Source organism: Mus caroli, unplaced genomic scaffold, assembly GCF_978045245.1.
Source record: "Mus caroli unplaced genomic scaffold, Mus_caroli_1 scaffold_12, whole genome shotgun sequence".
NCBI lineage: Eukaryota > Metazoa > Chordata > Mammalia > Rodentia > Muridae > Mus > Mus caroli.
The window spans coordinates 115742602-115764242 of NW_028227267.1; the positions used below are offsets into that span (position 1 = coordinate 115742602).

The 21641-nt window shown below is 49.4% G+C and overlaps 1 protein-coding gene across 1 annotated transcript in view; it reads right to left on the minus strand.

Annotated features, from left to right (window-relative positions):
- The window catches only part of Abcc4 (ATP binding cassette subfamily C member 4 (PEL blood group)), a 212779-nt gene that overhangs the window by 171004 nt on the left and 20134 nt on the right, over positions 1–21641 (minus strand). The window contains exons 2-3 of the mRNA XM_021181507.3: positions 6364–6474; positions 5702–5822 (exon numbers count right to left, since the gene is read on the minus strand). Coding sequence (XP_021037166.1) covers positions 5702–5822; positions 6364–6474 — 232 coding nt within the window. The remainder of the gene's footprint in view (positions 1–5701; positions 5823–6363; positions 6475–21641) is intronic.

Consider the following 21641-nt stretch of genomic DNA (forward strand, 5'->3'; position numbering starts at 1 on the left):
GGCTCACACAACCTGTGAGGGTTAATAGTGACTGACAACCGGACGGGATACAGAATTACCCAGGAGACAAACTTCTGGGCAAGCCTGTGAAGACAGCAATGAGCAGAGAGCTGGGTTCTTCGATCTGCTTTCTGACTATGACGCAATATGACCAACTGTCTCCTGTTCTAGCCAACATGCTCACCCATCGTGATGAGATATGTGTTCCCTCAGACTGTGAGCGGTACTACCAAGCCGGAGTAGGCACCAAACGCCTTTGGTTGCGTTTGTCAGGAACGGGATCATAGCCATGCATAAAGGAGCATGTATAACAGGTGTAACCTTAAACATCATCCAAACATGGTGTCTTGGCTTTCAGAGACAGGCTTCACTCAGTAGCCCAGGCTGACCTGGAACTCTCTCTTCCTCTTGCTCAACCTCCCAGCTAATTGAGTAACAGGCATTTACCACCACACCCACCCTATCCATCGGGGTGTGGATTTTGAAACGTAACTGGATCACTGCTAGCTGCCCCATATAAAATTATTTCTGACTTCTCCAAATCAGCAGCGTCAATAGGCCAACCAGTCCGTGAAAATGAAAGTATTTGTATTGGAATGCCCGCTTCCTTTTGCTGGCAGGGGGTAGGAAGAAAGAATGGTTTTCCTATCCGAACACAAACGACTCTCAGCTCCCCAGATTTCAGTGCGTTAGAAGGTCTGCTAGTAGTCATGGTAGAGACACAATGTCACTGTGACCTCCAGCACTGGCCACCGTGTCCATCAAGGGAACGAAGCATCCATGTCCAGTATTAGATCATAAACCAACAAAGACCTGATCTAAAGGCAGGGCAAGGGAAGAGGTCTGACAGGGAAAGCCTGACCCCGCCAGCTCCCACACTGCACTACCATACCCATCATCCTAATCCCTAAAGCCTGGACGGACCCCGCAGGCCAACAGGACGGCGCGTCAGATGCCAGAGCAAATGAGCTACCCTCAGTAGCAGTTGATCTGGGTCCCAGCAAATGGCACATTCTCTGTGACCCTGGGCTCATTAAAAAAAACAGAGCTGTCCGCCTCTGCCCGGAGCAGCAGGGTCTCCTAATCGCACTGCCATCCCAGATCACACCAGTCCACTCCAGTCGCTGAGTGCAGTAACTGGGGGTGCTGAACAGGTATGTGAGACAACCGCAGGTGGTGATGGGTGTCCAGCTGGACACACCGCACTGACACACTGATTCACCAGTCACAGCCACTTTCCTGTACTGCATATGACTTTGTGACCCAGGAGACACTGTAACCTGGACCGTATCCTAGTTGACAAACTCATGTGCCACCACTGCCCTGAGGCCATCTCTGCACCATTATCCCTGGGCTAAGGTCAAACAGCAGCCACTTGGGATGCTAAGGGCAAAGTTTATGACCTTAGTTAGACCAGCCCCAGTCTAGAAGGCCTGGGATCATCTCAGAGCACCTGAAACAGAAACTCAGCTCTTTCATTTATTTCTGGGGTGGCCCTGAGTACAAGAAACTGACAAGCCCGTAGTCGGGGACTGACTGATAATAAGAATACCTCCGACCTCACCAAGTTCCTACAAGGGATAAAAGCAGCATCTTAAATAAAGGGCAGACACGTGGTTCAGAGCCTTCTATTACTACTAAATTACTTACACCGCATTGAGCATGGGTCCTAGTAATACTGCTGTCACTACTACTACCACTACTGGGAAGCACTCCATTGTCCTAGTCAGGGTGACCATTGCTGTGATAAAAAGACAAAAGCAACTGGGGGCGGGGAGGGTTTATGCAGCTCACACTTCCTTACTCCAGCACTGAAGGAAGTGAGGACAGAAACTCCAACAGGGAAGGAACCTAGAGGCAGGAGCTGCTACAGAGACCATGGAGGGGTGCTCCACACTGGCTTGCTTTTCTGGCTTCCTCCACCTGCATTCTTACAGAACTCGGGACTACCGGCCCAGGGATGGGAGCCCCCACAATGCTCTGGGCCCTCCCACATGAATCACGAACTAAGAAAATGCCCTATGGACAGAACATATGGAGGAATTCTCAATTGAGCATCCCTACTTTCAGACGAGGCTCGCTGTGCCAAGTTAATAAAAAACTAGGCAGCACAGTAGGAGTATTGATTGCTATTGATAGTAACACCAAAGAGTACTACAGCTTCGGAGTATGAACACTGCTGGTCCTGCTGATAAGTAGTATGACTGTCACTGCCGCTGCCACTAATCCTGGGGAGAACGTCCGGGTTCCCCAGGAACCCCCTTCTCTACTCTTCTGCCATGACTTTTCAATAAGCAGGTTCCTAAAAGAGAAGCCAGGGTTCCAAGGACTGTGCTGTTGCAGGACTTCCTGCCTTCCTGCCCTTCCCGGCTCCAACAGTGATCACTATGGGACAAATCTGACATCACTTCGGCATAGCTGTCCTCTCTCGCCCAGCTGCTGCTGCCTGCACCTCTGTACCTGACCTACTAAGCGGGACCCACACTCACTGTGAAACGTCAGCTGGGTAAACATCTGGGACTCAGGACTCCAACTAAAGGGAGGGCAGCCTCTGACACCACGGACAACCACAAGCCAGGGACAGACCCAGACTCAGGGTGCTTCAAGACCATGATGCTTTCAGAATGTAAAGTGCCTGGTTACAGCAGTAAACTACAGAACAAGCAGGCAGATGAATGCGCCAAGAAATGGCACACCTATGTGAAGTCACCCTGAGGCCCCTGGTCCCTGTGGCACTTAGCAGAGATGTCTGCGTTGTGCCCCCAAGCACATATTGAGACTCCGGAGCGTCCTAGAGGAATTCCACTAGCCATGGTTGTGCAACGCATTTGCCCGGGAAACTCTGCACAGGTGGTTACAGAGACAGCAGCTCACCGTGATATTCATTCTAAACTCAGACTTTCTGCAGCCATGTAAAAAATGCCATCCCCGTGACGCTCAACACAAGTAAAGCAAACTGAAAACCGGGCTAGGAGCCTGAGGGTGCACTCTCTCCCACCCTCAGGTTACCCCCACTCGTGGGGCCAGGGAACCGTGGGATGGGGGTGAGGGGATAGACCCCGAGCAAGAGTAGGGCTGAGGTGTCTCCAAACCCCTAAATCTTATCCTGAAACTAGCAGGAGTAGGATCCCCACCCCCACGCAGGGCCTGCATGCCCCAGTGCACACAGTCCTGGGTCCCCGCTTTGCCTCACCTGAGGAGGCCACATGGCTGGGGTTAAACTTCCTTTCCCCTTATAAGGTCACGTCCAGCAGCACCTGGAATGCCTCCTTATGCAAATGAGGCATCCCCAACACCCAGGCTCCAGCTAAAGATGGACACTCAACAGGACAGACAGCTCCTACTTAAACCTCAAAAGTTTAAATAGCCCTTGTGTTAGCATTTTGTCTAAGCTCCACCCCACAGTTACCTGGCAACAGCCAGGTGTGCCTGATTCACTATAAAAGGGGCTGCTTGCCCCCTCCTCTCTCTCTTGCTTTCTTGCTTCTGCTCTGTCTCTTGCTCCTGCTCCCCCTCTCTCCACATGCCCACGGCCCACCTCTCTCTCTCTCTCTCTCTCTCTCTCTCTCTCTCTCTCTCTCTCTCTCTCTCTCTCTCTCTCTCTCTCTCTTTCCCTTTCCCTTTCTCTGTCTCTACTACCCTCCCAACCCCTCTCTCCCCATGCCCTGAATAAACTCTATTCTATACTATACCATCATGTGGCTGGTCCCTCAGGGAGAAGGGATGCCTCAGCATGGGCCTGCAGAGGCACCCCCTTCCCCCACACCTGACTACACCTTCACCAAACACATTCCTTCTCTCCTTATCTTTTTATAAAACAAAACACCTTGCTTCCCCCAATCAACTGAACCAGTTCTCCAACGCTTGTCTTGATGTGTGTTCTTGGCCAGTGCACTGCTGACCAAGGTCTTGCCTGCACCCACCCGCCTGACTACGCTTCCCTCCCTCTAGGCCACCCAGATGCACAGTGGGCCTGACTACCCTGAAGAAGAAGAAAACATGGGGCAGCACCCAGTGGTCTGCATAACCTTGGAGAAGGTTACCTTTCTCCAAGCTACAAACAGCACCCAAGCAGTGGGCACTGCCCTCTCAAAGAGAACACTCATGTCCGGAACAAGGATGGTGGCACCCTTTGCAAACTCTGCAACCTCCAGAAGGTCGATCTCTGGAACCAAGCACTTCCATTACCTTTCTCCAAGGCCATAGAACAGAACTCTGTGCCCTTCAACGTGCACAGGGCGTGCTCAGCAAGAGCGCACTCTCCTGCTTGGATAGCCACTCGCCACACCCCATCAAAGACACCTGGGACAGCTTTCACCTCACTGCACCAGAGGCCATCCTTCCACAGAGCTGCAACTTCCATAGATAGGATGTTCAGCCACTTGTGAGACCTCCAACACTCTTAAGCCCATTATAGGGTACCAGGAATAGCACAGTGATGAAGAGAGCTTGCTGCTCTTCCAGAGGACCCAAGTTCAGATCCCAGCATCCCTGTCAGGAAATTCCCATGTGACTCCAGCTCTAATGGCTCAGACCTCCTCTCCCGGCCTCCTTAGACATCCTGATATATGAGGCATAAACACACACATACGTAAATAAATATACAAATAACATTTTTCTCTTAAAGACACCACCAGAAGGACAAGCCACACAGCCAGGCTTCTGGGATCCCCTCCAGCAGACCACTGACCAGCACAGGCACTGCCCACTAGGCAGCCGACTATCTGACTAACGGATGACCCTGCAAGGGCTCATGGCCTTCCATCTTCAGTTTATCAGGGAATGAGCGCTGTAGCTCTCTCTAAGTCCACACTACCAGAACTCAACGTCAGACCAGCAATCCATTCCGCAGCAAGAATCCAGGATGAATGGTACAGGAGGTCACGAGAGTTGAAGCTGGTCCATGGCCAGAGTGGATTCAGCTCTCAGTGCCCAGCCAACGATCGGTCAGCAGGAGGGTGAGAGACTCCAGGGCCCCACAGCAAGCCCGGGCACATGGCACCGTGTCTTGTTTGACAAGATTTGAGAAAATTGACAATACTCTCCCAGGAAGGCATTTATCAGATCTGGCATGGTTCAGTTAACAATTACTTATTAGGCACTGGTTATTCTGGGCTCTGATCCAAATGTATTTCCTCATGAGCATCAAAGAGGACAAGGTGAATTTACACACCGAACACCAGCACTCACAGGTGCTGTTGGCTTCCTGTGACACTGGGCTTCAAACATTTGTTAAGATGTATGTAGTGTGTGTGTGTGTGTGTGTGTGTGTGTGTGTGTACCTGCAATCTGTGTGCACTGCACTTGCTGGAGCCCATGCAAGTCAGAGGATGGCAGAGACTCTCCTTGAACTGGACCTCAGGAAGGACTGTGAGCCACCCACCCTGTAGGTGCTGGGGACTGAACTCCAGATGTCTGCAACAGCAGTAAGCGATCTTAACGGCTGCGAGATAGCACTGCGCTTTAATTAGAAGAAACGGCAATGTCTTCAGCTTCAGTCACCAAAGCATCACCCACTCCGAAGACGTGATAATGAGCATCACCATGCTTCCTCCCTGAACTCAAGACACTTTCAAAGCTCATTCTGCCGCTTCTGCCTGCTAGTCCCCACTCACTCCAACATTGATCGACTATCAGCACTCCACGCCTCCTCCTGATAAACCCACTGAGAGACAGCAGCCAGGATATGACTAACATTTACCTCAATTAACGTAAAAATCCCCAAAATCAGGTAAGACTTCCAGTAACACTTTATGATCGCCTTTGTTAAGGAGGGCTTCCGCGAATCCTTCTTGGCTCGCAGAACTTCTTTATCCCAGTACCTGCAGTGAGACAAACTCGGAGTCAGGAACAGTAGGACTGCCGGTGAGTAAAACGGAAGGACAGAAGGACAGGTAAGTGTTTATGACAGGGCTACCCTACGGATACTACACAAACACTGGCTCGTTGTCCCAAGGGACTCAGAAAGATGTGTGAGGCAGACTCTGTTGCACCAGAGAGACCTCAAGGGGAGACATCTCGGGGGACAGGTCACTGCCGAGCTCTGCTGGATTACAACAGCCCTGGCAGCCAGAGAAGGCAGGTTACTGCTCTGATGAAACCAGCCCCAGGGACAGATCTCAGACATCACGACCAATGGAGCCCCAACCCAGGTTTTCTTTCCCCAGGTCACTAAGTCAGACCAAGACGGGACAACCTGATGGGAGGCATGCAACGTGGGGACATTAAAGCTCCAGACAGAGCAAGAGACCCGGGAAGAGGTCAGATCTCCTCCAAGCCACCCTGCGAGCAAGGGGCCAGACCTCCAAGCCATCCTGCGCATGCACACTCAGGCTTCACCTCCTCCCGCCGCTCCCTGCTTACCGTTGAAGCTCCTCTCCGAGGTGCTTTGAGCGATCTTCTGGAAGCACTGAGAACATGTCATCTTCTTCCAGTCTCCGCTTATGACCAGTTTTAAACAGCGGGTTGAGCCACCTGTCAAAGAGTTAAAGGGATGGCTAAGACACTCAGACCCGCACGTTTGCGTCTAAGTGGACTCTGGCCTCAGCGCGTTTTGTCACCCTTGTATTTTAAATGGACAGAGAAAGGTTAAATCTGTGCTCGTTCATACAACCAGCTCCTCCCTCCCCCACTTTCATGCTACACACTGGGAGGCAGTCAATGAAAGCACCCTGACATCAAGATACCATATCTTGATTTCTTAATACCAGCCTCTATCATCCCCTCTCTACTTCTAGCAGCTCAGTCAGAACCTGTGTGACCTATCACTACAAATCTCTAGGTGTCAACTATCTACCCTAGTATATAGACACACATGTACATATATTTGTGTGTATGTATTATGTATGCATGTATTGTGTGTGTGTGTGTGTGTGTGTGTGTGTGTGTGTGTGTGTATGTGTGTATCAGTGAGATTTACCACTAACCAGGTACAGAAACCTGCTTGGTCCTTTATTAACAGTTTTTCTAAACTCGGGTCCTTTGCAATAGAGCTGGCTGGTGACAGTACCCTGAAAAGCACTCTCTAGTGAGAAGCCTAAATGTGCTGTGGCTGGATATATGACTTTCTGGATATATGACTACTAACCAGTGAGTGGTCTCTGTCTCTGTCTCTGTCTCTGTCTCTGTCTCTGTCTCTGTCTCTGTCTCTCTCTCTCTCAGCCTTGGGCAAATGGAAGGACATCTGAAGATGCTGCAGATCCTCTGGGATGTGGTCAGCCACTGTCCAAGGGAGCTCAGCCCTCTCCTGTCTGTCCCCCACCCACCGACCCACCCCACCCCCGCTCACAGGAACAATCTACCATCTTTTGTGGGAAAGCTTCAGAAGGCCAAGGAGTGTACATGTGTCTCTCTTGGGCAATTAAATGTGAGTCCTTCTAGAAAGCCTTGATAGATGAGATTACTGAAGTAAGCAAATGTCTTTCTTCTTGTCTCTCTTCAGAGGGCACACATACAGGGGACTGTATACTCTAGGAAGTTCTCCCCTCGGAGAAGCCGCTGCTCAGGGGTTTCTGTAGAGGAGAGCACCCAGCAGCTCCAGGGAGCAAGGTGTTCAGTGAACCTCCACACAACTTGCTCAGGACACTCCAAAGGCACAGACTTTTAGCTCGGAGCTATGACAGCTCCCCAAGACCATAGCAGACATTACAAGGACTTCCAAGGTAAACTTGGGGGTCCCAAGAGGTGCCAATGCCCCTGCCTCGTCCACCCAGTAGATTCTGAGGGATCAGTGAGTTGATCACTGAGGGACCAACCAGCTCACCTCTCTCTTAGCACCCTCCCCAAGAGGTTTTCAGGACACTTGTCACCTTGCAAGCCTTGGATCAATGTAGGTGGGCTCCCAGACATGTCTGAGACACCACCTACACACCTGAGCCCTCTCTTCCAGTAGAACATCGGGTATTTTCCATCCAGTACTTCTAAGTGGAATTTATTAGCATTTTTTAGGCTTACAAAGGCTTGATATGGCTTGTGGTGAGCTTTGTTTTCAATCAGCAGGTAAAATCAGCTTGGAGAAGAAATATAATAGTTAAGAAAGGGCCTTGGGGGTATAGAGAAAAGTAGCCAAACAAGTGCTTAGCATATACAGGTCCTGAGTTCAAACTCAAGCCCCAAGCCCCATGAAGTAGGAAAGCACTGGTAACCCTGTCCAATGAGACCGCACAGTTAGCTGCATTTGCATCATATGTAGCAACATTATAAAGAGGGAGTAGTGTTAAATTAAATATATGAACTCAACACATGCTCAACTCAACCTTTTTTTCCGAAGATACCACAGATTGCTTCTTGCAGGCTCTCTCACTACCCAAATCTCCAAAAGCCCCAGGCTGAGATACATGGTTTAATTTGCTGTCAAGCAAAGCACAGTAGGATAAGAAACTATCTTTGATCATCTATGCATTAAGTCATATGTGGTCATGTGCAACATAAGGACGTTCTGGTGGACAATGACTGGTAATATTATGGTAATCCCTAAGATATAAAACGCCAAGTGGTACCACTGGCCATCTTGATTTGTGTGCACAAGATTCTGAGTGACAAAACTTCCTGGTGACAATCTCTCAGAATGCTCTGTAGTTAAGCAGTAGGTGATTATACATGGTCAAACAGTGCCTTCATTCTGAGAGGATTTATCTCTGAGAGGCTTTAATCAACACCCCCCAGGTCACTGTCAGATGAGCCAACCTTGATTCCAGAGCTCTCAGCATTCCCTTCTCTCTTGCTATAGCTTTCACTTCGTCCTTGCCTGTAACTCCTTCAGAGCAGTGACTAACCCCACGCAACGCACAACCTCTGCTACCAAACACAGTGCTTGGTGGGACAGGCGTGCAATCCACAGCTGCTGAACGGACGAGATCTTGTATAAGGAAGATGGCCACATCTTTCTGAGACGCAGCCTGAAGTGTGCTTCACCTTGCTGCAGGCCAAACACAGGCAGCCATCCATCAGCTCAGAGGGACAGGAGCTGTCTGGATGACAGTCTCCAGTCCTTTATCTCAGCCCTCAGCATCACTCGGGGCAGGGCGGGGGTTCTCTCCCATGAAGCGGTTCACTGAAGGGAATGGATCTTTAATCTAGCGTTGTTGTTGCTGTTGTTGCTGCTGCTGCTGTTGTTGCTTTTCCTAAAAATTTGAGAGATTCTGAAACCTGTTTTCTCAGTGTGCTAGAGAGGGAAGGATCGCCAGCTCAGAAGTTCATTGTCCTAGGGAACAGTTCGCGATCCTGTCTCCACCACCCAGACGCAAACACTCAGTGTCCATGAACTTCACATTTACCTTGCATGCAGGTAGAAGAGACAAACACTAACCTCCCCCCACGAGATGGCAAATCCCCTCCGTTCTCCCTCCCTTAGTATCCTGGAAGCCATCTCCACCTTTCTTTCCCTCTCCTTCCTGTTTTGCATCTAAGTATGATGAAACTAAAATATTATTTCATTACTTGATAGCTATTGATGTGTGGCTCAGTGCGTTAGGGCTGGAATGGCTGTGCACACCTGATAGCTGTTCGGTCAGCACTGCTCCCTCGCTCTCTCTGGTGAACCAGTCTGATATTTCATACCTCTTTCAGAAGCCAAACCTAACAATTACAGTCTATTATAAAGAAAAGGCCCCACACCCTGGAAATAAACATTAAAAAAAGAGCAGCTCTGGGAGGGAAGATTGTCTGTGTTCCTGACCCTGAGCCCCTGTGATGTCCTATCCACTGCACGAGTGGGAAGCGTGTCTGTGTTCACACCACTAAAGATAGAATGCTCAGAGCCACAAGTTAAACAAGAATGGACATGGGGAAGAGGGGTGACAACACCTAGGATGTTAAACTCCCACTGCAGCCCACGTAAAGGAGAATGCCCAAGTCTCTGAAGGCTAGTTTCATATCTGAGACAGACAGACAGACAGACAGACAGACAGAGACAGAGAGAAATTGGTTGATTGATTAATTGATTGATTGATTGATTGATTGATTTCTGGACCAAGGACCCAGCTTCAACAATAAAAGCACTTGAACCCTAACAATTTAATTTGAGCCCCAGAGCCCACATAGACACAAAGTGCCCACTACACACATGCTGCAGCTACACACACACCACATTCGCGTGCACACACACATACATCGAGTGCACACACACAAACACACACTATAATGACCTGAGGGATTGCAGATACATCGAACAATGGAGACTTCACACCCCAGCCAGAATCTTACCCATCTGGAAACAACACAGCAGAAAGGAAAAAAAAGTTCAGAATGATCATTGATTGAGTCTCTGAAAATGCTCTACAACTGTCCTTTGGATCGTAACTAGCCCGTAATGACCTAATCCCCAGTCAGGGCCGAGGCTGTAAGGGGGCGGGGGCAGCTGGGTTACTGGGAGCACACAGGAATTGTCAGAATTCTCCAGCACCCTCTCTCTCCTCTGCTACAGATGTGTCTGAACCACTACAGAGCTGCAGTCACAGAGCCAGAGCCGCAGTCACAAAATGAAACTTCCACACCTGTGGTCTGATGGGCCCTTTTCTCTCAGTAGGTGGCTGTCTGCAGGCATTTGTTACAGTAACAGGATGGAACCCAGTGGCTGGTTGTTCCTCACTGGATCCCCAGTTCCTGTGTTTCCAGGGGGGCGATGTCTGAGGAAGCTTCCTGTGGAAGGGCTTAGCGTGCAGCCTGCCTTTCCCTTTCAGCGTTCCTCTGAAGTGGCACCGTGGGAAGTTTCAGGTGCACAGAAAGAGAGCTATGTCCCCTTAGTGGGCGAAACACTAGTGTCATTTGGGTCCAAACAAGGTTTTTTTTTAACAGAATCGAATCAAACTTTACCTCTCAAAGCACCGCTAACAGAAGTTCTCAGAATACTGATGTATAATATCACGCAATAGACCTAACTTTATTTAGAAGTAAGTAAGACACCTGACTCATACAAGCAGTTGCTTGTCCCACACGTTGTTCCTCCAGTGCACTGGACAAGAATCTTGGATTTTAAAATGCCCCAATCGATTGCTTTCTGTCCCTTGAAACCCTGCCCTTCACACGGCCTCACCTCCCTCTTGGTAAACTGAGGTCGCATGTTTCCAGCTGCCCGGGTTAGAAACCCCTGAGAGCCATCCCAACTGTCTCCTCAAGACTGTCTATCTGCAGACACCTGTCACTTGGACCTGCAAAGCAGCCACTCGGACTAACCTCTGAGTCGGCCTCTCCTAGGCTATCGTGCATCACCATTTTAAGACAGTGTTTTCTCCACAGCGTGTAAGCAAGTCCCAAGCCTAGAACATGGTGGGCACACACACAGATTTGCCCAATACGTGAATGAACATGCTCTCTGCAAGTCCTTGGTTTTGATTTATTTCCACTCAAAACCCATTATCAGTCAGCGGAACAGGATAGAACAGTTGTGGGTGACAGACATGCATAATAAATGAATCTAAATGGTGGAGGTTTGGCAGGGCCAAAAGCGCTTCCGAGCCTGGAAACAGCACTGAGGTGAAATGAGGAACTGACAGGCAGAAGTTTGTCTCCTAGCTGGTCGGTGACTAAATGTTGCCAGGGAAGAGATGGGGCAAACCGCCAACATCGGTTTCTCCTCTGGCATGCCAGTCGGTTGGCTCTGACCTTGGAGAGCCTAGCACACCCGACTGCCGCCAGCTTGCCTGGCTCTCCCTGCCCTGCTGTCCAGCACTCCCTCAGCACAGGTGTCAGTGTGATCACCAGTGTGGGCACAAGTGTGACTGGGCGATCTCAGGGTGGGTCAGCACTTGGCCTTCGTGGACTCTGGGTCCATGCCCAAACCACATTAAACACATACATGAGACATCTACCAAGCTGCCATCTTTCCCAAAACATTCTCAAAACAAAAACTGCTAAGGTGGCCCATGCCCGTGATCCCAGCACATGGAAGTAGCAGGAATTCAAGGTCATCTTAGACATAGCTAGTTCAAGTTCAGCCTAGGACTAGCCTGTCTCAAGCAAACAAAGCAAAGCTCAAAGTTATCACATTCCCAAAAGGCCTCCTGCTTGGTGTGTATTAAAATAAGCAGGCTCCATTTCCCTCCTACCTGATGTCCCAGTCCCTGCATCCTCCACATCCTTCTTCCTATGGGTTCTCACATGCTACATGCTACATGCTACTCAGATGCTACTGTACATGGTTGTTGGCTCCATTGATTTTGGCCTGTTGTGAGACAGGATGTTGTGGTAGGAGTGTGTGGTACCCAAAGATGCTCACTTCACAGGAGCCAAGAGAGAGAGAAAGAACAGGGTAAAGACATGTCCTCACCAGGGGCTCAGGCCAGCAGGCACATCTGGGTCTCCTAGCTAGCTTCCCTTTCCTCCCAAGAGTGAATCCACGCTGTTCACAGCTTCTCTGCCTCCCCTACCTCACCATCACCTCTTCCCAAATAACCAACTCCAAGAACAGCACTGTAAAGGGACAAACAAACAAATGTCCCCCTCTCCTTCAAAGCAGCACTTCACCAAGTGAAATGAAGAATCACACTTACAATCCCATTCTGACAGCAGGAGTCACATAATTGGGATGGGACAAGAGAGCAGGTCCCTTCAAACTACCAGAGGATCCTCCGAGAAGCAGGCGGTACCCTAGCTCCTCTGAGGCCACCTGCGAGGAAGTGCGAGACTAAATTGTCACCTAGAACCTTTCTGACCTGCCAAGCATGCTATACCGACCCTGAGAAGCTGGCTAGCACTGCCTGTTTGAATCAAACACTTTCTTCCAAATGATCAAACCTGATCCTGCATAAGGTGTGACTTGGCTCTTGCTCCCAAGCTCAAAGAGGGACGGAGAGGGAGGGAGGGAAGAAATGAGGGATGTGAGCGTCTAATGCCCTTCACTGGGGTTTGGGCACCAAGAAGTACCAGAGAAGAGCGTGCTTTATGTGGGCTGGAAGAGTGGGTCACAAGTATGCAAACGTGGAATTCACATCTGATCCCTACTGCAGGCTCAGCAACACCTCCCATGTATCACTTCATGGGAAGTAAACAAACATGCATGTGTTCAGGTTACCTGAAGTGATGTGTATTTGCAGTGGCCCAAACCGGCTTTTCTAGTCACAGCAACATCCCCACCTCACAGCCAATCTGGTGGCCAACTTGTGCCAATAACATGCCTTGATATGCCTGGCTTCATCCCCACCCAGTAGGCTTCTGCCCTTTTTTCCTTTTGTTAAAATTTTAGGGACAGTTTAGGGTTTAGAGTGCTTTGGGGGTTCACAACAGACCTGAGCAAAAACTAGAACATGTCCGTATGTCCCTAACCCCCCCCTTACAGACACAGACTTGCCCACTCTTAAAACTCACCACCTCTAGAGCAGTCTGCCTCCTACCACAGGTGGCCAGTGTCGACGTGTGTGTGTGTGTGTGTGTGTGTGTGTGTGTGTGTGTGTGTGCGCGCGCGCGCGCGCGCGCGCGCGCGCGTGTGTCTCGAAGCCTCCACAGCTGACTTCAGAATGCTGTAGACGCTCTAAGCTCGGACAACCGCCTAATGATGTGTATCCACCACGGTAGAGTCACGAGATTGTTTTCACAGCCCCAAGTCTGTGTTTGGACTTTTCACCCCTTTACTCCCTACCCTGAGCAATCACTCGTCTTTGTTTGACTGTACCCAGAACATCAGAGAGTCAGCGCCTGCAGGATCTCCCCTTTTCCAACTGACTTGCTCTCTTAGCAGCATGTATTCAATATCCGTAGCCTTGGGCCTTTTGTCGAGCGTTTCTTTATCACAGGATCCTACTCTGAATCTAGCCACTGTGTATCCGTTCAGCTAAGCATCCTGGTTGTTCCCACATTTGGCCATCATGAATAAAGCTGCTATAATTGCCTATGTGCAAGGTTTTAAGCTCATTTGGTTAAAATATTAGTGCCTGCTATGTCATGTAAGAATATGTTCCCCTTTTCAAGAAAACGCTAGACCTATCCTCCAAGCAATGGTTTTGCACACCCACCAGCCATGCACGTTGAGTGTAGGTAGCTCTTTTCCCTTGAATGGCTGATTCAGTTCCAGCTCCTTCAGGACCCTGACTTGGCTCTCCAGCAAGCCCCTCCATTACTGGATTCATGGGGAATGTAGGTGGTGTTCACAAAAATACCAGGCACGGTGTAAATGCTATCGATGGTGGGGGAGAGGCTCAGCTGGCTGTTGGAGATTGTTTCTGGTGTTTTGATTTAATAGGGGATCTGTGCTCCAAACACTAAAGGTCCTTGTCTCTAATTGGTTTTTGATCAAACAATAAAGATGTCAACGACCAGTGGCTGGGAAGAGGGAAACGGGGCAAGCCCCTTAAAGTTGTGAGGGCTCAGGGAGGGAGGGGAAGAGAGATCACCATGAAGTTGTGGGATATGGATGGAGGTAAGAGCCACAAGAGATAAAACCAACGAGCCATATAAGAATAAAGTGTCACTGGCCACTTCCCCAATTGGGCATGGGGTAGCAGGAGAAGGTTTAGGAGTGCCCAGCCTTTGAGGTAGCCAAGGCATTTTAAAATTAGCTGGCGTATATGTGTGTCTTCCACTTGAAAAACCCAGATAGCTCCTGGGCGGGTGCATGCATGCATGCGTGCGTGCATGCATACGATCTGCCGGGAGCCAAAGAGGTATAGTCCAACTCACTGCTACAATATGGCTGTCTGAAGAGGCTGAAGGCTGCGGTCACAAGCCAACAATCACCAGTGCCAGAAGCTGCAGGTACTCAGTCAGGAAAATTCTCCTGTGGGGTCTCCAGAGGGAGCAAGGCCTGCTCCCTATGCCTCAACTGTAGACCCCTGGTCTTCAGAACTGTGTAGAATCTCTATGGTCTTAAACCATCAACTGTGTTGTCACTTCATAGGACAGCTACAGGAAACTTGATTGAACGCCATTGTTCATATTTCCATAAAGAGGGAAAGTGGCACACGGAAGGTGGTTTGCCCAGGGCCATGCAGCTCATGTGAGATACGCTGCAGGTTCTCGTCCAGACAGTGGGAGATTGAGCTACAAGTTGTGCTTGTATAGCCAGAGTGCCTTCTTCCACCAGGAGATGGAGCATCAACCCTTTGGCCAGGGGCTCTGAACCAGCATTTGTCTCCTGAATTCTGTGGCTGTTCAGGATTGTGTCCCTAGCTTTCCCAACCTGACTCTAGAATGCTCTCCAAGTCAGTGGAGAGGGCTGGAGGGGGGGCTGTGTAGGAGGATCTAGATAGCAGTGGTGGGAGGGAGGGGGCTCATGCAATGGTGACTTTGGCTGGACTTTGACCCTAGCTTTTCTAAGTCTTGGGAATTTCCCAGGTCACAGGGTCTGATGGTTTATGCTAAGAAGGTGACTCACATTAGGTCCCCTGGAAAGTTTATACTACATAAAACCAACGATGGAAACTGCCCCGGATGGACGAATCATGTATTGACAGGCATGGGCTTTGCCTAACCTCTGGGGCTTAGAGGGCAGAAAGTCTGAGATGGATCTCATGACCCACGCACATCAATGCCACCTGCAGAAAGCAAGCCCAGCCGGTGAAGCTTTTATGAGCTTTCTCGGTTGGCAACACTCTGGGTATCATTATAAGACACGGTGCCAGCCATTAGCATGTGCAGAAAGTGGCAAATCCCAGCTCATGGGATAGGACCAGAAAGCTGTGCATTCGGGATTCTGACTGATATCAACCGGTGTGCACATGCTGTAGAAAAATCATAGGACTTTCCTGAGTCCTGTGAGACAATGCTATTAAACCCAAAGGGATCATAGGAGGTCTTGAATTTATATTCAGTGTGTCAGAAGTGAGTGTCCTAGGGACTCCAATCTTACAGGCTTGAAGCAGTCTGAGTCGGGACCCTGTGAAGCTCTGATCAACTCTGGGAGTTCTTGACTTCCCACTAACTTCTCAAGACACTGACGGCCTTCTGACAATGAAGATGTCAGCATCTCCACTCGGATGGCTTCTTCCCCTCAGGGTTTCACTATATGCACCTCGGTTCAATAGGAGACTGCAGGGCTCAGCACAGTGCCCACCAGCCATGACTGCCCCCTCAGCACTTCTGCTGCCAGCACCAGAAAGAAAAGGCATGGTTTGAAATCTCCCTCCTCCTTTGCTGCCACACTCTCTAACATTCAGACAGGGACCTTGAATTTTAAGCTACAAGAAAACATCTGTGCAGCCCACGAGCTGTAAAGCCAGATCCCTGTTGCTGGGCTTCTAGTCTGTGGGTCTGAGATCAAGACTCAGAGAACGGCAGGTTGTACAGGTGAGAAAGCCGCACGGAGGTGTGTGGTTAGTCATAGATGGTCCAACCTGTGCCAGCAAGATGGCTCGGCAAGCCAAGACACCTGCCAGCAAGCCTGACAACAGGATTTAATCCCTCCGACTCACATGGTGGAGGGACGCACAACTCCTCCCAGTTGTCCTCTGACCACACACACACACACACACACACATCATACACAGCATCACGTACCAATAATCCCATTGCTGAGGAGACAGAGGCAGAAGAAACCCTGAGGATTGCTGGACTGCTCTCCAGCTGAATTTGTTGTTTGTTCCAGGTTCAGTAAGAGGCACTATCTCAAAAACTAAGGTGGAGAGGTATTGAGGAAGACACCTAACGTCAACATCTGGCCTGCTCATGCACTCACACGCACAGATGTGCACCCACACACTCATACAGACACACAGAGGGTGACAAGACAGACGGTGTAGTGTTCACGGTTAATTTAACAGTGCCTATATGGTCATAATTAAGCATCCCCTAGAATACTCGTGAGATTACAGCAAGCGCATAACAACTTTAACAAATCAAGGTTCTAGCGTCCCTTTACAAATCAAAAGCAAGGAAACACTACGTTCCAGTCACCGTGCTTGCAACCAAGTACACACAAGTGTACAAGTCTCTGAGTGGGGAAGAGAGTGAGTAGAGGGCAGATAAGATGGGCTGGGAGCTAATCATGGCTGAAGCTCAGAGGGGGCTGCTTGGGACTTGGTTAGACTGTTCTGTTTACTCTACTGCATACATACTTGTCATTTCCACAGCCAAAAAAAGAAGGCATGCAAGAGAAGGGAGGATTGGGAGAAAAATCCACATTTCTATGGTCTTCACGTCAGACATGCAATAAGCCTTGGGCTTTCTATGAGGCCAGTAACCCAAGCGCTAATCCTGGTGTCATTTGTGGTAACACATCTATTACTCTATGTCACTCATCAACAGATGGCTATGTGCCTTCCATCTTTCAGTTAGCATTGTGATCTAAGATAGACGTATAGGCAAGCCACAGCCTCCACTGAGCTCAGCTAAGCACCTGAAGCCGCCTTTCCTATCTCCTTATTTCTGGACTAACCACCCAACGTCTTCTGAGCACCCTTGCTGATAGGTGAGATCTCCAGGCAAAGGAGACTTAGAAATCCATCTCATACGCACACCTCTACCCTTCCTCTTCCTGTCCTCAGAATAAGGCACCGACCAGCTTTATCTAGACAGACAACAATAGTAGTCAGTCTGGGGTCTCCCCCCAATCCCCAGCACTTCAGGTCCCCAGAGACCTCATGGATGGTTCTGGGTCGGTGCCCTATTGAAGGAGCTGGAGACTCCACACTTCTACCAGGATGCAGGGAGCAGCCACTCTCTGGGTCTATGAACCACATTTGAAGCAGGGAGCCTCGAGGCAGAGCCACCACCAAAGTTCCTCTTGGTCTGTTTCACCAGAGAATAAACAAAAAACACAGGGGGAGGAAGGACCCGACCAGAAAGGACCAGTCGCCTCCGCTTCTCGTGACCTAGGCTGGGGTTAACGTGCGTGAGTCTGTGGTTGAAGAGAAGCAAGCAAATGAATCTGGAGACAGCTGTGGACAGATCTCATGTGCAATCTGATAGGGATTGGCTGAGCCCTCTCTAAAACAGCGTCTACCACCCTGAATCACACACACGGCTGTAAACAGATCACCAAAGGCAACCCCGGCCACAGCACTGAGACACTGGCCTGAAAGGTGGGGGCACAAGAAAGCAGATGCAGTATTGGCTGTTGGCTCTTTATAGCCCCCCACCCATCCCTGCCCACCACCCACCCACTCCCACTATATAAAGGTTGCTTATTCTTCCAGACCACAGCTCATTGTAAGAGATTTTTAGTCTACAAATCCTCAAAACTATTTGCATTCCTTTAGCCCTCAGCAGATGAGCAGTCTGTGTTTATTAATATTACCCTGAATACCCAAATTTATCAGTGAGTAGATCATGACTTGTAATAGCTCTCATCAATACCTTGAGAAGCTCTACTTTGAACTGGAACCATCTGGTTTACTCAAGTTTATGTTCCTATGTATACAGCAGGCATTGGTCCTAACAGAAGCAGAGGGACATCACGGAACAAGACAGCACACGGAACTGGAAGAAGGGAGCCGAAGTCTTCAAGGCCTTCCATGATAGCTTGAAAACGAGGCTGACCTCTGTCGAGGTTGTTCCTCTCACCCGAGAACACTGCTTGTATGCCTCTCCCTACCAGCTGCATCCATCAACTGCATCCGTGAAACATCTAAATTGGCAAATACATGCGAGCATGCGTCAAGTATGTGAAGTAATTCCTTGCAGGAAAGGTCTCAGGCCATTGGCTGAACAGCCGACCACTTTGGGGATGACGCATTTGCAATAGTCTATTATTCAAAGATAAAATCTAGCTACAACTTTCCCAAGCAACGTAATCTATTCTGCTGTGGTGTCTTATGGACAACTCTCACTGGCCAGGCACCCTGGCACACACTTTTAATCCCACCACTCAAGAGGCAGAGGCAGGAGGATCTCTGTGAGTTCGAGGCCAGCCTCTTCTACAAAGTAAGTTCTAGGCAACCAGAGCTACAAAAAGAAATCCTGTCTCACCCCCCACCTCTATCGCACCCCCCCCAAAAAAAAACTTCCACAGGCCTGAGATGCGGAAGTACTTTCCATTCTGTGTTTAAGTGACCACAAGCTCCAGAATCAGCATGAAATCTAACGCAGTCCTCCCCGCTTTCCATGAGCTACAACTCCATGAGGAGACTACTCATTTCTAACAGTTTTGTTTTCCAACGCTTCTAGCATAAAAGAAAGCATGTGCCTAGCCAACCTAAAGTCTTGCTACTTAAAACCACAAACTCTCTCTTAATATCTCTCTCTCTCTCTCTCTCTCTCACACACACACACACACACACACACACACACACACACCTTGAAACCCTACTAAGTTAACGTCTTCAAGTAACACAGGGGTAAAAAAAGACATTTGGTTATAAAACCATACAAAAGTATTTATCTATGGCAACTGATTTTTCTCCGAATCCAAAAAGCACCGTATGCAAAAGCAAGGTCCCGAGTTACTTGGCACCTCCACAAAAGGAAGCCAAATCTTTAGCCAAGTCTCTAAACCCAGTGTCTATACACTAAGTCTGGGCCTTTCCCTTTTGTGACGTCTCTGTCTGGGGTGACGTCACAGGCTTCCTGCAATGGCAGCACAGTGAACTTAGCTTGGGAGAGGGCGGGGCTCCAGATAATGTCCCTGGCCCCTGCTTCCATCCAGTTATGAGTTTAGGCTCTTGGGCAGCCTCATGGCTGTACCATCAAAGCCCTACACAAAGGAAGGGTGGCAAAGACCTGAAGGGAGCCTTTAGGTGAACTTTCTTCAACTGCATGGGAGAGTTAGAGGTGAGCCCTGGCTAGGCATCATGGACTCCCCTCGCCTTCCTCCTAGTTCCAGCTGAACCCAGAGATGCCTGCTCCACATTTCTGCCCAAGCAACTTTCTCCTCTGCCCAGGCCATCAGGCTGCCCTGCCAATCCTTATGCAGCAGGAACATTATTCCACTCATTATTTCTGTCTTCTACACATGCTGATGTTCTAGTATCTTAAATCCTTCTCCAGCTGGGAAGAGGCCGACCACAGTGGAGCTAGCCAGCTCTTGGAGACAGTGAAGATCCAACAGGAACGTGCCTTGGATAGCTACAAACCCACAAGGCACAGAACCAGACCACAGTCCTGATTCAACACGGCCTGCCCACCCCAAAGCAGCATCCCTCTCGGTGGGATGGTCCCAGAGCGAGATGCTAGGCAAACAGGGGGCTCTCCCCATAGCTTACAAGAACAATACAGCTCACCAATCCTAACCTGCTCCACTTCCCTTCTGTCCTGACCTGGAAATTCGACCACAGGCATAATCTACATCCCTCCCTTTCCGTCTCCTGATCACACTGGTGTCACTCAGGTGGCTCTGCACTGTGCCTCTAAGCCCGTGAGAGAGTTGACTTTACCTTCTGGTCTCTCCAGGTCAGGAGAGGCTCACGTACGAGATGCTATGTGTGAGGATGCCCCTATCAGCTCATACTTTTGAATAACTGGTCTCCGGTTAATGGATCTATTAAAGAAGGGTGAGGAGGTGTAGCCTTGTTGGAGGATGTGTGTCGCTAGGAATGGATTTTGAGGTTTCAAAAGCCCATGCCAGTTCCATTTAGTCTCTCTGCCTCAGAGCTGTTGTACTGGCTAGTTTTGTGTCAACTTGACACAGCTGGAGTTATCACAGAGAAAGGAGCTTCAGTTGAGGAAATGCCTCCATGAGATCCAATTGTAAGACATTTTCTCAATTAGTGATCAAGGGGGAAAGGCCCCTTGTGGGTGGGACCATCTCTGGGCTGGTAGTCTTGGTTCTATAAGAGAGCAGGCTGAGCAAGCCAGGGGAAGCAAGCCAGTAAAGAACATCTCTCCATGGCCTCTGCATCAGCTCCTGCTTCCTGACCTGCTTGAGTTCCAGTCCTGACTCCCTTGGTGATGAACATCAGTATAGAAGTGTAAGCCAAATAAAACCCTTTCCTCCCCAACTTGCTTCTTGGTCATGATGTTTGTGTAGGAATAGAAACCCTGACTAAGACAGCTGTGGATCAAGATGCAAGCTCTCAGCTACAGGAACAGGGATGGTCTGCCTGCCGCCATGCTCCCCACCATGGAACCACAAGCAGGAACCACAAACAAATTCTCTCCTCCTCTGCAAGTTGCTTCGGTCATTGGCTTTGCACGTTGTGTCTTGTCACAGCAACTGGGAAGTGACTAAGCCCGCTGGCTAGAGTGTCTGTCACATAAAGGATCACAACTGGTTCTCCATGTAGTGTTGGGGACTCAAGCTCAGAGCCTTGTTTGTGCATGACACGCAAGACCCTCTGCATTCCTCCAGACTCCCCTTTTAGATTTTAATGTCTCAGACCCCACGAGAGCATTTTTGACTCAGAGATTTTGGCCCCCAGCCTAGGCCACCCTATAATTCAGAATTATTTCTTTGGAAAGTGGAATCGAGCCTAGCGAAGAAGAGTACTTAGCTCTGTACGCTACGGATTAACTGTAAGTATGAAAAATTGCTGTGAGTGTCGTTGCACCTAAGTTTTCATTTAATGTTTATGATACCACCCTGCACTCTTAGGAGAAAAGACAAATGGCTAAATAGATAAGCGCCAATCTGAGTTCGGATTCTGGTCATTCTCTAGGCGGCACAGCTGAGCTTGCTTAAGCTCTGGAAGCAGGAGGCAGAGTCTGCCAGGCCCTCACCTGCTCTACAACAAAACTAAAGGCGCCGACCCCAACCGTCCTTACACCAGCTTAGAACATGACATCCATTCTCCATGCAGATCACCTGAACTTTCCTATAGCCAAGTACACCACCTCTCTGG